The sequence below is a fragment of the Kogia breviceps genome, chromosome 7 (genome assembly GCF_026419965.1).
Source record: "Kogia breviceps isolate mKogBre1 chromosome 7, mKogBre1 haplotype 1, whole genome shotgun sequence".
Classification (NCBI taxonomy): domain Eukaryota; kingdom Metazoa; phylum Chordata; class Mammalia; order Artiodactyla; family Physeteridae; genus Kogia; species Kogia breviceps.
This window is the reverse complement of record NC_081316.1, coordinates 8,202,063-8,216,156: the sequence shown is the minus strand read 5'-3', so window position 1 is coordinate 8,216,156 and position 14,094 is coordinate 8,202,063. Positions and strand designations below refer to the sequence as shown.

The following is a 14,094-nucleotide window of genomic DNA, read 5'->3' as shown; positions in this document are numbered from 1 at the left end:
TCATTTCTCCGTATTTTCTAAAGTGTCTATAATAACTGCATTACTTTGACAAAAAAGAAAAAAATGGTAAATTCTTTTACAAAAAAGGAGGTGCTAGCACGAGAGGCTCGGGGCAGGAAGTACGCACCCAGCTCCTCCAGGGAGGGCACGCCATAGGTCTCATCGTGGTTCTCCTGGATTGCGGCCCTGCAGCCCTCCATCTGCTGGCTGGTCACAGAGCCCACGGGCTTCTTGGGCAGCTCCATGCGGCTGATGATGGCCTGAAAGCGCTTGTAGGTAAGGGGCGGCTTCTGCCCGTTCAGCTCAATAATCCTGGGGATCCCAAAGCACACCGGACGTCACTCACAAGACCCTTCATCTCGGGTCCCTGCCCGCCCAGAAAAGAGCCCAGACTTCGAAGGCTTGGAGGGTGGCTTTCCTCATCCGCTCATGGGTCCCGCTCCTAAGTGGAAAGGAGGGGACAAGGGGGGCTACACCTCCGTTTTACCGAGAGGGAAAATGAAGCCTAGATTGCTGGAGCAGGTGCCTGGAGCAAGTCAGGGACCAAGCTGGGGTTCAATTCCAGGTTCCCTGGTGCCAATGTGGAGCCGCCTAAAGACAGAGACCGACCATATCTCTCTAATCACAGAAAAGTCCCCACTGGTCTTCTTGGTCCTTGGTTTGCCTGTCCAAGCCACAGGGAGTCCCGTGGACCTCCCTCTCTATCCCAGCGTAAGCCTCAAGGAAGTGCTTCAATAACTGCTGCAAACATGTTCCTTGGTTGGAAAATCAGTCCCCTGTTGGGCCCCAATTACTAGAACAGAGAGGTGGAGAACAGCCTGTCCTCCCTAAATCGGAGGCTGGGCCTGGGGTTAATAGTAACAACTAATACTTCAAGGGTTTTCTTTGTCTTTTTTTGCAATTTACAAAAGTAGTTTTTCATGAGCAAGGGAAACACAGCTGCACTGAGCTAAGAAGAAAAGATATAGGAGAGTTTCGAGGAGAACTGAGGCTGTTTATATAAGGATGAACTGGGATGGGCTGCAGCTAGACTCCCGGGGCTCTCGTTGGCCGAGAAGCAGCTTACGCAAGACGGCAAGACGGCGAGATGGGGCTTGCTGGGCGAGTTTATTTCTCAGTTCCTCTCTCCTCCCTTCCGTTAATGGAGACGGAAGGTTGGCTGCTGCCCCTGCAGCACCTCCCCGCTCCTCCGGCACGTGGCAGGAGGAGGAGCTCCACACACAGCGCTTCCCTGAGCCGAGCCCAGCTCACATGCAGAGCTGTGTGACTCCCGCCTCCAGGCAGCCACACTGGTTGTGGGGAGGGGGACAGGGAGCAGGGCTTGGCAGCAGTGGCAGCAGCAGCAGGAGGGTGACAGCTCTCGCAGGGAAGGGGAGGAGAGGGTTTCCTCCTAGCCCCTCTGAAAGCACAGAGGCCCTGCAGGGATCTCTAGAGCCTCTGGGGCAACATCTAAATGCATGGCCGGGAAACCCAGAGAGCCAGGGGAGCCCAGGGAACGCATCTCAGGAACAGAAGCTGTGTCTATGAGGACAGAGATCTGCTGGGAGGGGCGACAGACAGGGCCCACTGAGGTCAGAGGGCAGTTTCTGAGCAGCAGGACGGAAGCGGGAGCGTGGGGGGTGGATGGGACTGGAGCGTGTTAGGAGCAGATCTATGAAGATCCTGAGTGGGGAGCCTCACTGCTTCTGTCCCTTGGGCCTAATAAGCCTCTTTGCACCCAAATCGGGCAAGCGCTCTGAGCTCTTCTACAGGCCCCAACTCTGACCTATTATCTTCCAGCTTCTAGAGAATGCCATGCCTCATGTGCCAGGGGCCCTATTGCTGAACCTCCCTGAGTTCCGCTCAGCAGGGGCCCAAATCACCAACTCCCACAACTGGCAACCTGACCCCTGGGACCCATCTCTTACTTGTCCAGGTCATAGAGAGTATGAGAGTTCTCAGTCACCACCTCCACACCAGCCTCCTTGGCCATCTTCATGATGGCCGCGTCCCGTTCTTTCCCAAAGGGTTCAGAGTCATATTCAAAGGTCAGGCGGGTCACCCCCCATTCCTGTGGGGAGAGAATCTGTAATGCTCAACGCTGTTTGGGGAGAAAGAAGCTGGGCACTCAGCTCTCTCCTGGGAGGGTACAGAGCCAGTCTAGAGACCTCGCAGAATGGGCTGCAGAACAAACTAGGGACAATGATTTAAACTGGAAAACCAACAATAAGATCCACAAGGTTTGAGGAGGGCAGGCTTTTGAGGTGAGGCCAACAGCCTACAACAGTGGAGCCTGAGGCTAGTGGTCTCTGTGGAATCAGGAGAGAGGTGGGCAGCTCTGTGCACTTGCTGTGTCCTTGTGGTAGGAGAATGCAGCAGGAGGATATAAATACATGCTCCCAGGGGAGCCTCCAATCCCAGAAAGACACTGACTCACTGGTAAAGATGGCGGGGGACAGGACTGCCATATTCTGCCTGCTTGGCAAGCCTTTCCCAGAGCTCCTCAGGGCCCTGAAAACTTCTGGCCTAGTTTTCTTGGCAGACTTGTGCTGTGTGAAGTGTGTTGATGGTTTCCACAGCAACACTCCGGAGGCCAGTAGCAAACACAGCTAATAGGCTCCAGCTCTCAGAGAGCTGGGAAAGGAGGAGCAGCCCTTAGCCCAGAGGCCAGAGAAATCAGACCAGAGGGGCCACATGTTTAAAAAGAAGGGAATTCTTTTCCAAGTCTTTCGTCATGTCTGGTAGACATTTCTAGTTTTCCTAGCAAAGCTGGGAGAAAGTGGCCCAGTGAAAAGTTGTACAGAAAACCCACAGAAAGCCCTAGAGCATGCAACTAGCAAGAAGGAAACCACATTCCAACCGAAGTCTCCGGTCATGGTCCCTTAAAACCCTGAATCCCCGGGGCAAATGTCCTGGCCGTGCACAGGCCAGCCTGGTCCTGACTCAGCCCTGCTGCATGTGAGTCCTGAGCAGGGCTGCTTATCCCTCGTTCAAGGACAGCAGCACTAAACATGTATTGAGCACTGACTACGAGCCAAGTACCATGCTTAGCAGTTCATATAGATTACGCTGTTAAAGACTCATAACCCTGTGAATAATAATAAAAATATTATTAGGTGACACCTTCTCCAAGAAGCCTCCTAGGCCTTCTCCCTCAGTATGATTCTCCTGGACCCTGCCCGTTTTCCATCACAACAGTTATCGCATGGCAGCGAAGCTCCCCACTGCTTGCCTGTCTCCTCCATTACAGCGTGAATGCTCACAGCACAAACCCTGCTTATTCTTCATAACCCAAGGACCTAGTATGGGGTCTGGTACACAGCAGAAGCTTAACAGCATACAGTGAGTGACTGATCTATCTGTTATCTCTGGGCTACTAGCGGGTCGGCCTCTGAGGTGCTGGGAGAGAGGGGACAACGCGGAGGGAGAAGAGAGGCAAATGTGTTTAATGGTGTGGTGGTTAAGAACACGGCCCTGGAGTCGGGGCCTGGGCGCAAATCCTAGACCACCCCCCTGAGCTTCCCAAGCTACTGTTGCTTCCTCATCTGCAGACCAGGGACAGCAGCACCCACCTCTGAGGGCTGCTGTGAGGAGTATGTGAATTAATGTATGTGAAGCACTTACCTAGAACAGTGTTTGACTCAGAGTCAGCCCTCACTGAATGCTGGCTATTGTCAGCACCGTAGCATTCGTGCGGGGATGGAAAGTGAATGATGAAGTGTTTACTAAGCTACTGGCCTTGACATTAAGTCTTTGCTCTTGCCTTTTCCTCCAGGAAGAGTAGGGAAGAAAGCTGGGGTGGAGAGAGGCAGAAAAACCACAGTGCACCGCTGAGGATGAGGGGAGACCGTCCTAGAGCCCTCTGTCCGCGAGCAGTTTCGTCTCTGTTTGGGCCTTAAAAACTGTTTTATAAAGAGGTTGGGGGGAAAAGTGGGCTGGCTACCTGATACAGCAAACAGAGGCCTATATGGTACCTAAATGAAGATTTTTATCAATCATTCACAGAGGAAGTAGGGATGTTTCCTCAGAGAGGCTGACTTTTTTTCCCAATAAGTAAAGCAAAGCAAGATGGGAAACGCCCATTGCTCAACAGGAAACCTCACCCTCAAACTCCTGGCGTAGGAAGAGCCCTAATAAATCTTTCTGGCTTGAGCCAGGAAAACATCTAAGGAAGCCAGTGGCATCCGGGGTGGAATAGCTTGCCACATCCCATGTCTGGACTGAGATGGGAACTTTCCAACAAGACACTGGATTCACAGAAGTCTTCCTTAATGCAGTTTCCAGTCTGTTGGCAGCTGACTGGCTGCATTTGCTCCCGACTTCCCTAGCAGCAGTGGTCAGACCGCCCCCGACCATTTCCATTTCCTCAGTCAGAATATTGTCTCGGTCAGTCTGCGGGGAAACCCTAGGCACAGACTCCCACTATCTTCTCTTGGACTTTGCACACTTACCTTGAACAGCCTTGGGAACACGTCAGCCGGCTGTCCCCGGACTACAAAGAGGCGGGAGTTCAGTTTCCTTAAACTTGTGTCCAAATCTTCCAGAGACTGAAGTAGGAACCTGCAGAACCCACACAGCCCTTGTTGGTGGTAACATAACAAAGAGTTACTCTTTCCTAACAAAGCAGGGAGAAGCTGGTACATTGTTTATGCCAAACAAGTAGCACGGTTCTACTGGGTTCTGGCTGACGTGCGATACGGTAGAGGATCAGTGCCACCTCCGTTGAAACCCTGCCTTTGTCATCACTAGCTGTGTGACTTTAGGCAGTTACTTAACCTCTTTAGCTTCTTCCCCCCCAATCTGTGATATGGAGTTGGTGTTGGTACCTATCTCATAGTATTGTTAAGAAAGCCAAATAATGCACGAAGCACATTTAGTACAGAGCCTGGCATATAGGAAATCTGCGATAGTGTGAGCTGCTCCTACTCTTGTCGTTCCTCTGTGATCACAGGCAAGTCACTTATTCCCTCTTGGCCTCAGGCCCTGGGTGTAAATATCTTCCCACCACTAGGTGGTTGTGAGAATCAAAAGGGAGAACAGATGGGAAAGCCATCTGAAAAACAAGTGCAGTACTGTGGTATGGAGGCCTGAGGTCCTATTAGCAGAGGAACAACACTGCAAGAGCCCTGGAAAGTCTCACCTTCCCTGGTCCAACAGACTCCCTTGTCTTTCCGCACTCATGCTTTGGGCTGCACGCATGTCTACCGTCACGGCCCCACGGCCCCACAGCCTGGGCTGAGTCCCCAGTTGCCAGGGTTCCATTTGGCAGGTAGCTCATTCTCCAGGCCTCTCCAGGGCTCTGGCCACCAGGTGTTTGTCCCAAGAGGGAGGAGGCACTTCTCTGTCAGATATCCTCCCATGCTTTCGGGGGTGGGAGCTGGGGTATGGGAGACTCCAGAAACTCAAGAGACCTAGCCTGCGAGCTGGGTCACCATGGGAAAGGGAAAGGAAATTAACACTGCCTGAGAGCCTTCAGTGTTTTATTTATTTACTTCATAGGACCTCAAACATTTATTACCTGTTCAGTTAGGCATAATCACCTTTCTGAGAAATTCCACCAATACGTTTTATGATGTGTTTTATCTTTAAATTAACATTTTAAACAGATTAACTCTTCATGTGGTTCAAAATTCAAGTTACAAAAGGGTACACAGTAAAACGTCTCCTCTTCCTGCTTCCCCAAGGAATTTAATCCACCCCCTTCTCCAGAGACAACTAATGCTATCAAGGTATTATATGCCTGTTATGCTTTTTAAGTGTGTTTTCTTTTGAATTCTCTCAACACATTCTGAAGGACAATACTATCCTCGTTTTATAGATGAGGAAAATGAGATACAGAGAGGAGAATTAATTTGCCAAAGATTACAGTTATTGAGTGACAAAGCTGGGATAGGAAAGTGTCCCAGACTCTCGGTCAGACTCAAACCATGTTTTCTTCTCTGTGCCTCATTTCTTTTTCTTTTTTTCTTTTTTTTTTTTTTTTTTTGCGGTATGCGGGCCTCTCACTGCTGTGGCCTCTCCCGTTGCGGAGCACAGGCTCCGGACGCGCAGGCTCAGCGGCCATGGCTCACGGGCCCAGCCGCTCCGCGGCCTATGGGATCTTCCCGGACCAGGGCACGAACCCGTGTCCCCCGCATCGGCAGGCGGACTCCCAACCACTGCGCCACCAGGGAAGCCCTGTGCCGCACTTCTTAAGCCTTTCAGTGGCACATCAAACACTGCTCCAGGGGCTGAGATTCCTGCAGGATCTCCTGTGTTTGTGGCAAACACGAACCCGACTCCAGGTAATCCACTGACATTCTGTTCTTCTTCCTCAAGAATGAAGCCGTGGCAGGCGAGCCTCGTTCGTGGACACCTCCTGCTATCTAGGCTGGGGCTCCCACCCAGGCCTGTCAACGATGGGAATGACCGGATTTTTCCTCTGCAGCACATCATGTTCCCTTCACTATGGGAGGCTTACAGAAGCACTGACTGTTCCCAGGCTGCCAGATGGAACCAGTCCCTGCTGCCGCTCTGATGTCAACAACCTGACACTGCCAGGCGGAGAATGCCAGAGACCCACATTCCTGCACGGGCTGAGTCCTGGGCTCAGCCCGGAGCATCAGGCTAGCTCAGGAGCAGGCAGACTCTCCAAGGGGTTGCGATGGGAGACTGACAGGCCGAATGCTGCTTTATGCAAAGCCAAAGCTCCACCTCTGCGAATTCCTGTTTTTGAAACACTGTCACACTCAGAAAAGGAAAGCTGAGACAGAGTGACGCACTTGCACTTGCTTTGGCCTCCTCCCAGGCCTCACCCTCTTCTCAGGAGGAAAAGACGAGAGACCAGTGTAAGTTGCCTCTGTGCCACTTGAAACCTGGGCCCTGCCGGGCAGAATGCCTACGGATAACTGGTGCCTTAGATTCTGCAACCCCAGGACAGAGGGTCCTGCGGCTCCCAGCAATGTCCCTGCCATGCACTTGGGGAGCCTCAGCCTTCACGGTCCACCAGGCTGCCCAGGACTTTGATTTGAAGCTACAGACAGGACTGGCATATGCACATGAAAGCTAGGTCCCAGCTGCCTTCTGCAGACTTTATTTCTAGACCTCATTTATTAAAAGGAGAGATTCCTGGCAGCATCTCTGTAGTACAGATGACCTCGTGAGAACCCTTTTCTTCTTTGACAAGAGAAGTCTACAGCCGAGGCAGTGAGTGGAAGGCAGGACCCTGGACTCCGCAACCAAAGGATAATAACAGTGACAGCGACTACTAACATTTAATGAGCGTTTACAATGAACCAGGTACTATTCTCCTTGTTTTACATACATCACCTCATTTAAGTCTCATTTTACAGATGAGGAAAACTGAGGTACAGAGAGATTAAGTAATTTGTGTAACATCATTCACTTGACAGGTGGCCAGAATTCAAACCCGGACAGTGTGGCTTGGCGTCTTTATTCTTAACCACCAGGCTCCACTGCATCTCAACCAGGACTTACCCCCTGAGCACTGAGGCTGTGCTGCCAGGGACTCGGCCATCAGAGAGCACCACAGCTCTACTCATAGGCCAAGGCCTTTGCTACCAAATCCTTGCTCCTCCGGGGATCAACAGCTGTGAATCACCCAGAAGCTTTTGCTGAAATGCAGGATCTCAGGCTCCACCCCGGACCTCCAGAAACAGAATCCGCATTTTAGCAAGATCCCCTGGGGACTCCTTTGCACATCAAAGGTTCAGAAGCACTGTCCCAGAAAACTGAACTTTACTTCTAGCTTCTATTTACAAGTTGCCTTTCTTTGCTTCTAATTTGTTTTCACTGAACTTCCTCTCTTTAAGAGCCTGGTTTCTGCCTCCCCTTTGACCCTCTAGAAATGCTGTTACTTCCAACTCCCCCCCTCCAGTCAAGCCCTGCAGGACTCCTCCAGGAAGGGAGGCCTCACGATGGCCCCCAGGAGCCCCAGCCTCCAGGCAGACAGAGAAAGAGTAGCCACCTCTAGGGCACCACCTGTGAGCATTGCCAAGAAGGGACAGGGAGCCTCGGAGCAGCGCTGCTCCTGGGCAAAAGCTCACTGGGACCAGTGGGCGAATTCTTTCACCAGAGAGAACCTTGGGCCTTTTTGCTTCCCTTGAGCCCGCCTCTCCACATGGCCAGTTTCTCTTTACTCCAATGAGGGGGGACTCTAAAGAAAGCCGGCCCGGGCATTGGAGGTGGCAGTGTTCGGGCAGGCAGCTCACCCCTGGCAGCTCCAGGCTGAGCTCACACGGCTGAAATTCAGAGCACACCGTCCTGGGTGAGTTCAAGCTCACCTTTTGGATTAGACAACATGTGCAGCTTAGTTGCATTATGTAAGTGCTCTGGATCCAGAAGCAGACAGAACTGGAAGAAATCAAATTGGGATTTCAAAAAATACTAAAAGGACTCAGTAATTCAGGGACTCCATGGAACTAGCCCTTTAAAATACAAGACACGCAGATCTTTTAGGGAAGGACTTCTCCAGAGAAGGCAGATTCTGTGCTGAGAAATATTTTGTTTGTTATTAATAGGAAGAGGGAAAATGATAGGGAACTCTGTTTTTGGGTCTAGATCGCCCTTGACCAAGTTTCTCTGCTTCAAGCCAAGGTTAACTGTAATGATGATATCATCGGCCAGCCCAGACTGGCTACATAGGCTATTAATATAAGTTAATTTCTCCTAAGTAATTCAGAGCGCTTTAAGCCCCATGGGAAAGGATAACCCAAACCCACAATCCATAGCAGGGATTGATCTCTAAGTATCACTTGGCTAAAAATATGTTTATTTTTTTCCTAATTTCGAAGAGAAAGATGAATGTGAAAGTTTTCATCCTTTTTAGGCAAATGGAAACATTTCCTTAGCAGCAGAACAATAAAGTGACTTTGGGTACCAGTGTGAACAACTCAGAGAAACTCAAATTTCCCTGCCTGTAGACCATAGTTCTCAATCCCCTTCTTGCTGACCAAGTTCCAGGGAAGAACCACCCAACTTGGACAGTCCACCAGTGTGTAGCTGCTGGCATTGGGAAGAGAGACGCACTTGTTCTCACCAGGCATCCTGGGGAGTTCCCAGGTCACCTCATTCACGAATTCTGAGTGATTTTGGCTGATATTTTATTTCTACCAACTCATTCTGTCCCCAAGTTCCTGAACACAGGTGTACGAGAGAGCCAAGGAGAAAATGACATAAATAAAGGGTAAGGTGAATTTTTGCCAACACTCATCTGGGTTGCAGTAGGGAGAGAAAGGTAATGAAAAACTGCAAGGGCCATTTTTAAATCTAGAGGTGGCTCACATCCCCTCTTTTTTTTTGGTTCTCACTGCAGTACTTCCTTCTAGACACAGTAAATTTGGGGAAGGTGGGGCTGGGGAAAACCGCAAAGGGTTTAGCTAACTAGTGCTTGGCAAAAAAAAGTCCTGAGGCTCAAATGCTACAATTAGCCTATAAACTTCCCACTACCACCGAGGCAAGAAATATGCTAGCCCTTCTCCTATGCTAATAAATGTACATGTTCTTGGTTGCCTTTCTCTGTCCACTTTTACTCTTAGGAAGGGCCATTCATGGTTATTTTACTCTGATTTATCTGCTGAAAAACGCTGTGTGGGAGTCAGCGTAGGAAGTGCAGGAGGATAACAGAGATACAGATTTTGGTTCCCCCCACCTCTTGCAGATGGCCCAGGGCCCACTCTTCTGAGGGAGGCTTCTCAGAGGCAGCAACTGAAATATTTACAGAGCTAGGATGTTACGCTGCAGCACAATTCTCCCAGGTCACTTCCAGATCCAGAAACAGCCACTGGAAGATTACACATATTGTAGTTACACAGAGGTACAGCTGGCTCCATCACTCTCCCTAACACCCAACCGAGTGCATAAAACAGTCTGCAGTTCTGCCCTCGCTCTGAACCTGGGAGCAAAGAATATGGCGGGGGTGGTACGAATGTGTCTGTGCCCAGACCCAGGAGCAGTTATTGTATTTGATCTGTTTTGTGTGATTTCACCTCTTTCTTCTGATTGCAAAACAAATCAGACTTCTTGCCAATGCACTGCAATACATATCCCAAGTTGTCGGGCTCAGGTCTGGGGTTCTCTAGTCCAGTGTTTCTCTGGCTTTGCTGTACATCACACCTTTAAAGACCCTAATGCCCAGACCATAACCCGGAACCATGAAATCAGAACTGGGAGAGAAGGGGGCCCAGACATCTTTTAAAGATCCTTAAATGATTCCCATGTTCAGCAAGGTTAAGAACCACTGCTCTAGTCTGTCCCCCTATTTTATTTACTTCATGGCATTAGCTCTACTAAATTAAGGTTGTTTACTTGTCTTGCGCCAGGCAAATGGAGGCTCCAGGAGCTCTGGACACCACATCTGCTTGTTCACTGCTATTTTCCTAGCAGCACCTAGAGCAGTGTGCCTGGCAGATATTAGGCACTCATTAAATAATCGCTCAATTAACATCTGCATTCCTACACAGCCTCTGACTTCAGGATTTGACACAGGCATCTGAACTGCCACATTCCTTTTCTCTCTCACTCACTCAAAAGCACAATCACAAAAGGGTGACCCACAAAACTCCGAGTTTCTAGCGAATCTGAGTTTAATCAGCAACAGAGTTTTTGTTGTTGGTCTGTAATTTCCACTACCACAAAGGAGTAGGCAGTCCTATGCAATGTCCTCCAAAACCCCAAAAAAGGAGAAACTCCGTGACAACGCAGCAAGCAAGCAGTCTGGATTCTATTTACTCTGCTCTGACTGCCACACCGCCACTGGGAGAGGGGCAAAGTCTCGGGCTCAGTCCGTGCTAGGGATGGCCGGTCATTTGAGGGTGTTTGTCAAACCCAACCTCCTATCTATAGAAACTGAAGTGGAGGCAGAACAATAGAGCGGCTGAAAATTGTGTGGGCAGGCTCTCCACACGACTATCTTTAGTCGTTCCCTCAATATAAATGGGTCAGGAGGGGGGCATTTAATAGATCCACTGCTAGGGGCATTCACTCTCCTAGCAGGGCACACACCTCGGTGAGGAAAGAATGGTGCAGAGCCAGCATATCCTGGGAATAACCCTGCCTCTCGAGCAACATGGTCACAAGCAAACATGCTCCAGAACAATGCAAACCAAAGGACTACTGAGGGGCATGTTAAAGAGAGATGCGAACACAATGTCTCAGAACTCCTTGGTTTTGAACACTCGTTAAAGAGAAAACCCATCAACTACCTATCTGTTAATCTTCTCCCATGATCCTGTCCACTCCATCTCCTGGGAATCATCAAAGAGGGACCCTCGATATCACAGCTTTCCTGGTCCCTAATCTTAGTACATCAGTTGATAAAAGTCTAATCTATAATGGCTCAACCGTCCTTTAAAAACAATCTCATGGGGGCTTCCCCGGTGGCGCAGTGGTTGAGAGTCCGCCTGCCGATGCAGGAGACGCGGGTTCGTGCCCTGGTCCGGGAGGGTCCCACGTGCCGCGGAGCGGCTGAGCCCGTGAGCCATGGCCGCTGGGCCTGTGCGTCCGGAGCCTGTGCTCCGCAATGGGAGAGGCCACGACAGTGAGAGGCCCGCATACCGCAAAAAAAACAAAAACAAACAAACAAAAAAAAACAAAAAAAAACAATCTCATGAGAAGAGGAGGAAGGAAGGGACACTTTGGTTCCTTCTTTTTTTTTTTTTCCTCTAGCAAGCCCATAGCTGCTGAGGGAATTCTCCAAAATGGCTTATGTACTGCTCTCTGCTCTCCGGCTCCGGACACAAAGTGCCTCTAACTGAACATGCCCTTGAGGTCTTTGTCTATAATGAAGGGGAGACGGCACTTGCCCTCTCTAATGCTAAGCCAGAGTCTCTAGACGCCTCCAGAAACAGAATGATCTTGGTGGAGGGAAGGCAGGATGGTTGAAAAAAGGGATTCAAACAAACCAGAGGCTTACAGATGACCTTCAGGAGCACAGCAATGAGCTCTTTACTTGAAGAATGCAGGCATCGGCTGTGCTATCGATTCAGAAACCCATCCCTGCCTTCACACCGCAATAGCTCCTGCCCTCCCCCTCTTCCCGCCCCCAGTACACCCCTAAGAGCCCTAGACAAGGAGTCCCTGTTCTGCCACTGGCTGCAACTCCTTGAGCAGGTCAACTTTGTGTCTCTAGGGCTCAAGAGTCTCATCTGTACAATGGGGATCATGATCTGTCCCACAGGAATGTCGTGAGGACCAAAGAGGATAACACGCAGTGCGAGCGCGCGGTGTCAGAAGCTGAGCCCTGGTCCACCCAGGCTATTACTACGGGGACTAATTGCTTCCCTCTTCACGGCTTCTCCCCTCTGGAGACTCGGCTCCGTCCCCCTGCCCCACCTCCTTCAGGCCGGGGTCTTTCGGCAGAGCGGACTGGGGCCAGAGCCTCCCCTTCCGAGGATGGGTGCCCCAGACGTCAGGCTGCATCCCCCCGGCCCGCGAACCCGCCCCGGTCCCCCTCACCTCCATCGGTTGATCCCGACTGAGGAGGAGGCCGCGAACCAAGGGTCGAGGATGTAAACGCAGCGCATACAGTGCGCCCCGCGCACGGCCGCCTGCAGCGCCGGGTTATCATGGAGCCGCAGCCCCTTGCGGAACCAGTGCACTGAGGAGGCGCCTTCCGAGCGGGCCGCCGGCACCGGGGCCGCCACTGCCGCGGTAGCCGCAGCCGCCGCCATCACCGCCCTGACTGCTCTGGCCACCTCTGCTCCGCCCCCATAGACACCGCGGGCCCCGCCCCCATCCCGCCCAGTGACCTATGACGCTTCCGTTCCTCTCTGGGTCCCCGCCCCCGGGACCTGGAGCCTATCTGCTATTGGCTGGGCGCCTCCCGCCCGGCGATTGGCTCTGAGGCGCTCAGTCTGGCCCCGCCCCCTCACGTTCCCACCCTGTGTGGGCTCGCTGGGGAGGAGCCGGAGGGCTGGGCGGGAGACGCAGGCTGGCGCTCCCCAGGGAGGTCTGGGCTTGGACCGAGTCCGGAGGGACTGTGGGTCCCAGGCTTGCCGCTGGAAGCTGTGTGGGCTGGCGGGGTTGCTGTGACTCCAGAAAGTGAATTACACGGCGAACAACCGGCAGTCCTACATCATCATCGTCATCAATATCATCATCATCTACCTCACTCTATACGTCATTACAACATTCTACTACAGCCGCCATTTATTGAGTGCATTATATATGCCAAGCCACATGATAATACCCTTACATTGACTGTGCCATTTACTACTCAGTTCAGCCTAGTTGCATTCATTCAACGAACCCCAGTGAAAGAGCTGTTATTATTCTCATTTTACGGGAAAAGAAGACTGAGGCTGCCTCAGGGTGAGTGACTTGCTCAGTATCATAACGCTAATAAAAGGATTCTACCCCGATTATTGTGAATCCGAAGCTTCTGCTTTTACCTACAAAGCTATACTTGGCGTCTGCGCTGAGCAACGTGGCATTTACAAGCGGTAGAGTTCAAAGAGTAGGAAGAAGTGGCCTGATGTCCAGCAGTAGAAGGTTTGGGAGTAGGGGCTGGAAATGTAGAGGACGTGGGTTGAGATAGTAATTGTGCCATCAGATGAGTTTTGCTTTTCCTTCTATGTTGAGTGGACTCAGTGGTCCCTCTGTATGCAAAGCACTGAACTGGAGTCTGTGTGGGGATTCAGAGATGTGGAGGACACTTCCCATTCCTCCCAGGGGAGCCAGGTGGAGCCCTCTTCGCCTTCTGGAGTCTAGCACAGGGCTTACTGATTGACAGAATGAGTGAATGACAGGAGAAGCATATAAATACCCACAGGGAAGTGTTGATGGTGGACTAAGCTAGCCTAGTCAGATTGGAGCTCCGGGGGTTATCAAATGAAGAGTCTGTCTCAGTTTGTCCCTAGGTTGTAGCCATGCTAAGAACCCTTCCGGAACTTGGGAATGAGCAGTGAGGAATTTAGCAATATAGCCAGCAGTTTAGTGGTGTTGATTGGCACAAGTCTTAAACCACAGTGGTGTTGCAATCCTAGGGTCTCTCATTGTCAGGGCTTTGTGCAAACTGTTCCCTCAAGCCTGGATCACATGCCACACTCGGCCCCCTTTCTGACTCCACTTTGTCCTGTGTCACTGCTCAGTGTAGATGTCACTTGCCATCTGGTCCCA

General features: G+C 51.1%; 1 protein-coding gene across 3 annotated transcripts in view; it reads right to left on the bottom strand.

The window, feature by feature from the left end:
• CRY2 (cryptochrome circadian regulator 2) overlaps window positions 1-12,736 on the bottom strand; it is a 33,489-nt gene extending 20,753 nt beyond the window's left edge. For 2 of the 3 annotated variants that reach the window (XR_010841236.1, XM_067037080.1), the window contains exons 1-4: window positions 12,433-12,680; window positions 4,431-4,539; window positions 1,908-2,050; window positions 128-312 (exon numbers count right to left, since the gene is read on the bottom strand). Coding sequence is in view for 2 of the 3 variants with exons in the window: in XM_067037080.1 (XP_066893181.1) it covers window positions 128-312; window positions 1,908-2,050; window positions 4,431-4,539; window positions 12,433-12,647 (652 nt within the window). In the remaining variant the exon portion in view is untranslated. Of the gene's footprint in view, window positions 1-127; window positions 313-1,907; window positions 2,051-4,430; window positions 4,540-12,432 lie in introns of all 3 variants that reach the window. The other variant, XM_059068423.2, reaches the window with a different exon arrangement.
• Window positions 12,737-14,094: the final 1,358 nt, after the last annotated feature.